General features: G+C 28.0%; 1 protein-coding gene across 1 annotated transcript; it reads right to left on the bottom strand.

The window, feature by feature from the left end:
* Positions 1 to 7319: 7319 nt before the first annotated feature.
* On the bottom strand, positions 7320 to 8831 carry LOC131610563 (uncharacterized). The gene is made up of 3 exons (XM_058882532.1): positions 8212 to 8831; positions 7860 to 8104; positions 7320 to 7764 (listed from the first exon to the last, which is right to left on the bottom strand). The coding sequence occupies exons 1-3, from the start codon at positions 8677 to 8679 to the stop codon at positions 7518 to 7520; spliced, it is 960 nt and encodes a 319-aa protein (XP_058738515.1). The 5' UTR covers positions 8680 to 8831; the 3' UTR covers positions 7320 to 7517.
* Positions 8832 to 9962: the final 1131 nt, after the last annotated feature.

The raw sequence follows: 9962 nt of genomic DNA, 5'->3' as shown, positions 1-9962 counted from the left end.
ATCTTTCCCCGGAATGCATCGCTTACATGGGTCGAGACACGGGTTATGGAAATCCATATTCTGGTGACTCATATTTCCCGGTTACTACTTTACGTAAGCCTCGAACACATGACAAGTATAAGTAGGGGTTCTTCTCGATTACGTGACTCTTCTTAGCAATCACTTTGTCTAGTTATTTCTCGTACAAGTCCAACTAGACTCACAATGAGTCCATCGCTATACTTTCATGCCAACTAAGGAATTTTAGGAGATAGAATATTCTGATCCTATGTCTACTCATATACGGATGCTCACCAAGGCAGCATTTTGTATGTGAGTCTCACAATTGAGCTTAATTCAATCAAAACCTATGATTTCCTCACATTTCCTTTTTGTTTCAACCAATTAGGGTCCTAGGGTTAAACTACCTCATCATCATATATTTTAGTCAATTATCAGCCTTTCTACGTATATATAACTTACTACAAATCATAAGGCATTTGAATTTTAAGAATATTATTGATTTTTCATTAAGATGGGTGAGCACAATTAATAATGCAAAGAGTAATGCCCAAAAAGAAAGAAAGAAAAGGGTTTCATACAATTGTTTGTTATAATTTTGAAATTGGTGGATATGAAAATTGGCTTCAAATATAAGATTTATTGGTTACAATAACAACATTAGGATTAAGGGCATAGTTTATAGTTGCTTTGGGATATTGTAGTATGTAGATGAAAAGATTGGAATATTATTAAATTATTGGCTTAAATAATTTTTTACTCCATGTAAGTTGGCGCGTTTTTTATTTAAGTCTCTAAATATTTTTATTTTGGATGGATTTCTTAAATGTTCTTTTTCTTTTGGCGTTAGTCCCTAATGCTAAACTTATGTTAAAAAAAGATGATGTGGCAAATAGTGATGATGTTGACTTAATCTTATATTTTCCTCTTCTGATACTCTAATATTACATGGAAATGAGAGTTTCCCACCAAAAAATGCCCAAAATCTTTTTTACATTTAGTCCGTGCAAAATTAGGGTTTCAAAATAGGAAAAGCTTAGTGTGACAGGCGATTGCATGAGGAAGAGGACGAGTGATTCACCGTGGTACATGATTGATGAAGACGATTGACTCAAGCGCAATATTCTTCGATTAACTAGGTTCTATTCATTATGAGTTTTTTCGGTATGTGTTGTTGAAGTATCTATAGATGAGTTCTACTTTGAGTTTTCTTTATGTGGATCTTTTTGTTAGGGACTATGTAGTATATTACAAAAGGGGACTTTAACGTGCATTAGGTATTGATCCTAATAGGTGGATCTTCTTTAAAGCTATAGGTATTGTGAAAGATATTACTCAATTTGACCATTCAGAATATTGGCCATGTGGGTATAACAATGATGCATACAGGTGTAGTAGAATGGTTAGTGATAGTGCTGCTCAAGAGGTTTATAAATATGTCGTTGAGGCTGACTGTATATTGAGCATAATGTTAAAGGCATGAATAGAGTTAATGTTGAAGAAGATGTAGTAGTTGATGTAGGAAATAATTCTGAAGATGAAGTAGCTCATGTTCGAAATAATGTTGAAGAAGATGAAGTAGCTCCAGATGAAAATAATGTTGAAGAAGATGAATAAGCTCATGATGGAAATAATGTTGAAGAAGGTAAAGTAGCTCATCATGGAAAAAATGTTGAAGAAGATGAAGTAGCTCATGATGGAAATAATGATTAATAAGATGAAGTAGCTCATGTTGGAAATAATGTTTAAGAAGATGAAGTAGATGATGTTGAAAATAATGTTGAAGAAGATGAAGTAGATGATGATGGTAGTGTTGATAGTGATGGTAGTGACTTTGAATGTGATGGCATGTCATTAGATGATAATGAGGATGAGAGGGCTCTTGGGTTGGATGACGGCTTTGATTTAATTGATAAACAAGATGAGGCCGAGGGTAAAAGGAGCAAGGTAAAACTTATAGCAAGGAAGCACATGCACACTCTAAAGAAATTACCAATTAGTGTTGATCATATAGGTTCATGTATTTTGATTATGTAATACATTATCGTTTTGTGCAAATCTTTATTTCACTTCATTAAGTCACAAGGATGAAAAAAAATGAAACACTTATAGGGACGAGAATCAAAAAATTCAAAACACCCACCTATATTCTTTACTTAAACAATACAGGGACGAAATTCATAAATTCTACTTGATAGAGGGATGGAAACAAAACAAAAAATCCAAATCATTACAATTACAATTAACGCCATTTCTGGTAAGCAATGAAGAAACCTTGTGAAACAACCAACAAAAACTTAAACATGTTGACTTCCACCTTCATCTTCATTTTCTCTTTTTTCCTATAGTCAATGTCTTTGAAAATGCAGCCTAAATCCTTTACAATCTCTGGGCAATTACAACCGATTGAATTTCTGGGTTCACTTGACATGTTTTGTTCAAGTTCATCATCCCACATGACTAACTTGTAACTTGACAATGCCTATGAATGTTAAACAACGAACAAAATCATATAAATAATGAAACATTAACATATGAACATTGAACATTACCCTCGAAATTTGCACATTTTCAATATCTCCTTTTAGGGTTTTCAGTGGAATTTGGAATGTACATCCTCATTGATCTATTGCAACCACATACTGAGATTTGAAACAGATTAGAGTTTCCAACTCAGGACATATTCATGCCTCACTGTGTAGAAGTGGACGACAACCTGTAAGAATAGTGATTTATGTAGAGGAAGACGAAGAAGAAGGACAACTTGAAAAACATTTTTTTAATTTTGGATTTAGTTCTCCATTTATAATAACAAAACTCTCATTTCCGTGCATATTAGAGTATCAGAAGAGGAAAATATAAAATTAGGTCCAAATCATCGTTGTTTGCCGCATCATCTTTTCTAACGGGGGTTTAGAAAAGGAACAATTAGGGACTCCATCTAAAAAAAGATTTATGGACTAAAACCAAAAATGCACCAACTTACATGGATTAAAAAATTAGTTAAGCCTAAATTATTTTAGCTTACATTGATCTACATTAAAATATGTAGATTTGTCAAAATGGACAACCCGACCGTAAACGGGTCATCCCTAGCAAGCCTCGGGTTTTATAGAGTCGGGCCAAATAAAACTTGTTGTAATATGAGCCTGAAAATTACTATCTGAGGTCGGTTCTAGATGGACTTCAAGCTACCCGGCCCTAAACGGATTTTTTTATGAAAAATTAAAATAAAAATTCATAATATCTACTTAATATAAATCCAAGGTTGTCATGATAACAACCTTGGACACTCCCCTAACCCTAATTCTTACATGGCATCATATTAGAATCCTAATGCTGATGTGACATCATATTAAAATTTATAATTTTTATCTTATTTTAATTATTCACACCACTCCAATTCAAGACAACTATTAATAATGATATATTAATATTAAATCATCACTATTAATAATAATAAAATAATATCTAACTAATAATAATAGTAAAACCTTTAATTCTTAAATTATAATAATATAATAATATTAAACCACCACTATTAATAATAATAATAATATAATATCTAGCTAATACTAATAATAAAATAATAATAATAAATATGTATTTATTTTAAATATAAATATCAAATAATTTATGGTGATGTGACAATCTCACAATTTCTTCTCAATCTAAACCAAAATTAAAAATCTATATTTATTTTAAATATAAATATAAATACATTTTGCTTTAAAAAATTGTCAAACAAATATATCTTAATTTGTTTATAATTTATATCATTATATATATATATATATATATATATATATATATATATATATATATATATATATATATATATATATATATATATATCAATCAAATAACTTTAATTATATTATTTATTTAATTGACATTATAATAATAATAATTATAATAAGAATATTAAGTCAGTGTTATAAAATAATAATAATAATAATAATAAGGTTTAAACTATACGAAATTATTTATATAAAAAATTTAATTTAATTTTATCACTTTAAATTAACACATTTATGTCACAAAAAAATTCTCACTATCTCCGATTATTGACTTTATTTTAAAATTTTATCTTATCCCGTTAATTCTCACATTTTGTAACATCATTTCTTCTAATTATTTTTTTAATTTTTATTTATAGAGGTCTTTTTTTAGTACATTCTAATGTAAAATATTCTACCACATGTTTTTGCTTTTGTCAATTAAAAAGCGAAAAATTAAGATTTAAATATATTATGACAAAGACTTTTATAAATTTATGATATTTTTATAATATAATTTTCATAGCTAAATTTTGATATTATCATATAAAATTAAAAAATTAAATATGATTATTAGAATTCTCTTATATTTCTTAATTGACATTCATTTTTTTAAATTTTCTTCCTTAACTTTTCATTAAATTGCACATTTCAAACTTCTTACATTTTTGGAAGAAAAATATCTCCTCTATCTCTTAATTGACATTCACTATTTTTTTCATTAACTATTCATTTAATTGTCCGTTTCAAATTTTTATAACTTTAATTCTCGCAAAATATTCAGTTTTATTTCTCATATCATAAATAGAAAAAATTGACATTCACTATTTTTTTCTTTAACTATTCATTTAATTGTCCGTTTCAAATTTTTATAACTTTAATTCTCACAAAATATTCAGTTTTATTTCTCATATCATAAATAGAAAATGACAGCTCATAACTTCTCATATCAAAAATAGAAAATGACAGCTCATAACATTAATGATAATATAATAAAACACTAATAAAATGCCACGTCTCTTTGTATTCCTCCACATATATATAACCTCACTTAATCTCATATTCATATGCATTGTCTACTGCATATTTCACAGACTTACCATTTTATATGATTTTTTTTATCATGTATGCTACTGATACAACTTCAACAAGTAAGTTGTTTTTTTGTTTTTTCCTAATGTTTTTTAAATTAGTGTGTTTTAAAGGTAAATTTGTTAGTAAGTTTATCTTATTATTAAATTTCATATTCAATTATTATATTTTCATGTAAAATAGATTATATATTTTTGTTGATATGTAAATGAGTTTATTATTGAAGTAAATCTAATTGAGAAGATCATACATACAAATGTTGATATCAAGTCCCTCAATATTTAAAGAATCAAAGACACATAGATTACAAATTGTGTAAGCTTAAACAATATTTGTCTACTTTTTATTCGGATACATCTCTTTGTCCAAATCGACTATTGGAGATCTAAGTGATGTTATGGGAGATTTAGAATAGTCGATCTAAGTGATGTTATGGGAGATTTAGATCATCAACCATTAAAGAGTTGATAACAAAAGAAGAAGGATATTATGTATATTAATAATTTCTATTATACTATAGTAAATTAATAGTAGTAAACATGCTTATATTATTAAATTATTTGAGAGATTTTTATTCACTTTTTAAATTGATGTTATTGAACATGTGTCATATATTATGAAATTGTATTAAAAAATCTTTTACTCTAATTATGACTATTTTGAAAATATTGATTCAATATTACGTTATTTTAAAAAAAACATTAATTAAAAAAATCTCACAACCGTTTTTTTAATATTCTATACACTCTTATATTATTATTTACTTTATAGAAGAAAAATTATATGAAGTTTTAAATTTATAATTTTGAAATTCTTAAATGTATCTTCTGTGCTATTAAACAGAAAATAAATTTACTAATAATAATCATATATATTTAGTACCAATAGAGAGACAAAAGTTATTTATTTGATATGATTTTTAATTGAATACACTTTTTTTTATAAATAATATATTTTATTTTAATAATATATAATAATAAAATATAATAATCAATTCCATTCAGTTAATTTTTAAATATTTTTTAATTGAGTTATATTTTATTTTAATATTTAATACTCAAATCATTTTTTCATTTTTTGAATAAAAATGATTGGTCATAAGATTAATATATTACAGATTATAAATATAGATTATTTAGAAATACATTCGTCTCTTACAATTCTCCTATACATTTTTAACTCTTATAATTGCATATTATAATCGACACTTTAATAATATAGTATCAGATATTTTTTAACACATTATTTTCTATAATCAAATAATTTTATATTTAAAATTTTAATTTTATGGTTGCCTAAATCAATTTAAATTCTCATAGCATTAGGAGAATTTTTGAGGTTGAGTGAAATATAAATTTCAAAAAAAAACTTTTTAAATAAATTGTTTTTTTTCATATATCAATGACAAAGAATGTTCTAATCATTATAATTTATAAAAAAAAATAATTAAAAAGTAATACATTTTAACATTATTATTTTTGTTTCCGCCTCTTATACCACTTTTGTTATCATTTATCCTCACTGTTTTAATATCGAATTCGAATACGATTTTTTCTTCTTTTATTATAGAAGCAAGCAAATCTTTAATCATATACATGTAAAGCTATTTTAATCATAAAAAATATGGACGTTTTTCTCAAGCCATAATTTTTATTTTTATTTCTCCAACAAATAATAAAGTTAATTTTCATAATTATACATATCAAAATCATTATTTTATTATATATAATTATGTACAAACCATATACAATTATTTATATAAAAAAAATTATAAAAAATCAAGTAAACCAAAATAATTTATTTTCCTATCATAAAATTTTTATTTAAATACATTATAATTAATCCCGTGCAACGCACGGGTTTATTAGCTAGTTTATTATAAATATACGAGCCCTAGTCATAATAGTCTACGGCGGTTCATACGGGATAGTCCTAATGGATACCAGACTTTTTAACACTGGCATAAAATAATCCAGCTCTAAAAATATGGACGGGGATAACAGTTCTTAAGTGATTTTTCGGGTGACAGCTCTAGAAATATGGACGGGAATAATAGTTCTTAAGTGAAAGGGGTTTTTTTTTCTTCTCAAGCCTACTTATATGTTTTTCTTCTTTTTCCTTTACAAATTTTTATTCACAACAGTTCTTAAATGGGAGAGGGATAACAAGGATTTTCTAGAAAATTGTTGTTTGACATTTTTTTTTAACCCAAATAGACTACAAGCCCACATCTTTTTAGTGGGGATGGATGCATAAGTGACGCCTACTCTTTTCATTTTACACGGTCTTGTACTAATAGATTTATTGGTTTTCAATTTAAATTTTATATTTAGAGAAGAAATCATCAAGCTTATACAATCATTCAAGCTTGTTCAAAAAGCATGTATAAAAATATTTTTCATTGGTGTATGTATGAATACTGAGCGAAGAAGAAAAATTTAAGAACAATTGTACAAAAGCAAGAAAGTTCAGACTCTGTAATCCAATAAAAAAGCTCAATATGTTCTGAATTCTGATGTTAATCTGAGATCATACAACAAAACATAATCTAGAATATTATTGATGCTTATACTTTCTAGGTCCAAAACATACCAAGGTGTTCCAGTCCAGAATATGTGTGTCTCCTTATTTCATTCACAGATAAGCTCAGAACTTCTTGATGAATTCATAAATGTGATTACTGATTTCCTTTGATGCTTCTTCATTGTTGAAGTGAGCCACACCTTTTTGCACAATCACTTCCTCCAAATTGGGCACATCTTCCTTGAATCCTCCACTGTGAATATACTCCTTCGTGCGCGGCGAGGTGTATACCATGTCTAACTCCCCTGTAATGTATTTCACAGGCACCTTGATTTTGACTCCACTCCATGGTGCTGTGAGCTCCCAATTTCTACAATACAAATAGTCAAATAGTTTAACTGTCATTAGAATTGAGACTCTTTTCGTGAAAAACAATTCTTAAAGCATAAAGAAACCAAAAATTACAAGTTGAGGTTTCTATAGTAGTTCAATCCTCCAGTGAAGCCAGTTTTCTCAAATTTGGAGACATAATAAGCAAGATCATCCTCTGTGAGCCAAGATGGCAGAGTTTCAGGTGCATCCGGGTTGAATCCAATTCCATACTTTCCCTTTGGAAGTATCGGAGGACCAGTTTGGCGAGTTGTGAAGATATTCTTCAGCACATATGCAGTGCCGGCCTCAGCTATCTCAGCTTCCATTTTGCCCGGTTCCTGTAACAAGTATGAAAAGCATATTCGAAGAAAATAGAATTAACAAAATATTATTGATTATTTATATGTATAAGAAAATGTAAAAGTAGGGAAGAAATAGAAAGGACCTGAAATCTGCAGATATAATAATCTTCACCATAAGCAGCACGCAAGGCATCTAGGGTCCTGAATTTAGGGTTTCTACGAAGGAAGGGAACACTGAGACACACATAGGCTTTGATTCTTTCAGGGCGAAACATGCATAGATACCAACCAATGGAAGCACCCCAATCATGAGCCACGAGGAACACTTGATCAACACCGAGTAAATCGATGAGAGCAACGATGTCACCTACTATATGAAAACACGAGTAGCTGCTTGCTGAGGTTGGAGCGTCGGTGTCGCCGTAGCCGCGGAGATCTGGAGCCACGGCACGGTAGCCGAGGGAGCCGAGAGCGGCAATCTGGTGGCGCCATGAGTACCAGAGTTCAGGGAAGCCGTGAAGGAACAAGACAACTGGTCCTTCTTTGCCTTTCTCGGCGATATGCATTTTGATGCCGTTTACTTCGACGGTTCTGTGTTCTATTCCTTCCATGATTGATCTGTTTGGTGTGAATTGTGATGAGATTTGTTGTGAAGTGAAGTAGAATATTGAAATATAAACGGAGATGAGGTGTTTAGGGAATGAGATTCGGGGTTATGTCTATTCACTGACCAAACTAAGACACTCTGCGTAGTATAATTGGTAATCTCATATGTATTGAATTTCTTTATTTAAGGTAAGGAATACCCCTGGTCAATGGTCATTAAATATGTATTAAATACCGACAGTGTAAAATATTTTTACACTGTCAACCAATCACAACCATGCATTCAATTAAAACACAATTTTAATTTAAAAAAATTAATATAACATGGCAAGTGTGAAGATTTTGATTGGATGTATGTGTAAAGTTTGTTTACACTCTCAGTGCACTACCTTTAAACTCATTAAATATACTCAATTTTTCATGCATGAGATGACAGACTAACCTCCAATCGTCTTAGAAAAAAAAATATTCACCTTCAATCTTAAATTTAAAAAAAATGTCAAAATAAGTTGAATGCCGTTTTACTTTTATAAAATAATATAGGATAAATTTGTTTCAGCTTTAAAAAAATAATTTTTTTTATATTTTTAATATTTATTTTTTAAAATTAAAACACTAATTTTGACATCCTATAAGATAAACATATATTATTGAATATAAAAATATAATCAAAATCAATTTTTTTTAAAAATGATATTACAAAAGTGATTTTTATAAAAATTTATTCGAACTATTTTCAAAATTAAGTGACTTTTTGTCATATATTTCTTCGATGTAAAATAGCATATATTTTTTGTCATAAAAACAATTGTGTAATTAAATATAAAACAATATACATATTTGTCATTAAAACTACTCCCTTCAATAGATGTCCTCTTTCCAATTTTTATTCATGTCAAATTATTTGTCCATTTAGAATATCAATGTAATATTTATTATTTCTTTCCACTAACTTACCCTTATTTATTGTATTTTAATTCATTTAAGTACTCCACTACCTATTATTAATAAGATTATTTTAGTAAATGAGATTCATTTTATCATTGAAATCAACATAATTAATTATTTTCTTAAAAAGTGTGAAAATCTCAAAGAGGACATCTATTGTGAGACGGAGGGAGTAGTTCTTATGGGCCGTTTGTTTTATTTTAAAAAAAAAAACAAATTTTTATTTATGTTAACAAATCATTTTTTAAATATATATTTTTAAATAATAATACAAATTATTATTTTTTTAGAATATGGTGTTGAAGAAAGAGAAATTATGACCTTACAAAGGTCCCTTCAC

This window comes from Vicia villosa, linkage group LG6, assembly GCF_029867415.1.
Source record: "Vicia villosa cultivar HV-30 ecotype Madison, WI linkage group LG6, Vvil1.0, whole genome shotgun sequence".
In the NCBI taxonomy this organism is placed as follows: Eukaryota; Viridiplantae; Streptophyta; class Magnoliopsida; order Fabales; family Fabaceae; genus Vicia; species Vicia villosa.
The sequence above is the reverse complement of the archived record's forward strand: the minus strand, read 5'-3'. Positions and strand labels throughout refer to the sequence as shown.

Excerpts from the sequence above, each read along its gene's own strand:
- LOC131610563 (XM_058882532.1), bottom strand. The coding sequence starts at position 8,679 with ATGGAAGGAATAGAACACAGAACCGTCGAAGTAAACGGCATCAAAATG. Across the intron at positions 8,105-8,211 it reads ATTATATCTGCAGATTTCAG|GAACCGGGCAAAATGGAAGC; the intron begins GTCCTTTCTATT and ends TACTTGTTACAG. Across the intron at positions 7,765-7,859 it reads TACTATAGAAACCTCAACTT|AAATTGGGAGCTCACAGCAC; the intron begins GTAATTTTTGGT and ends TTTGTATTGTAG.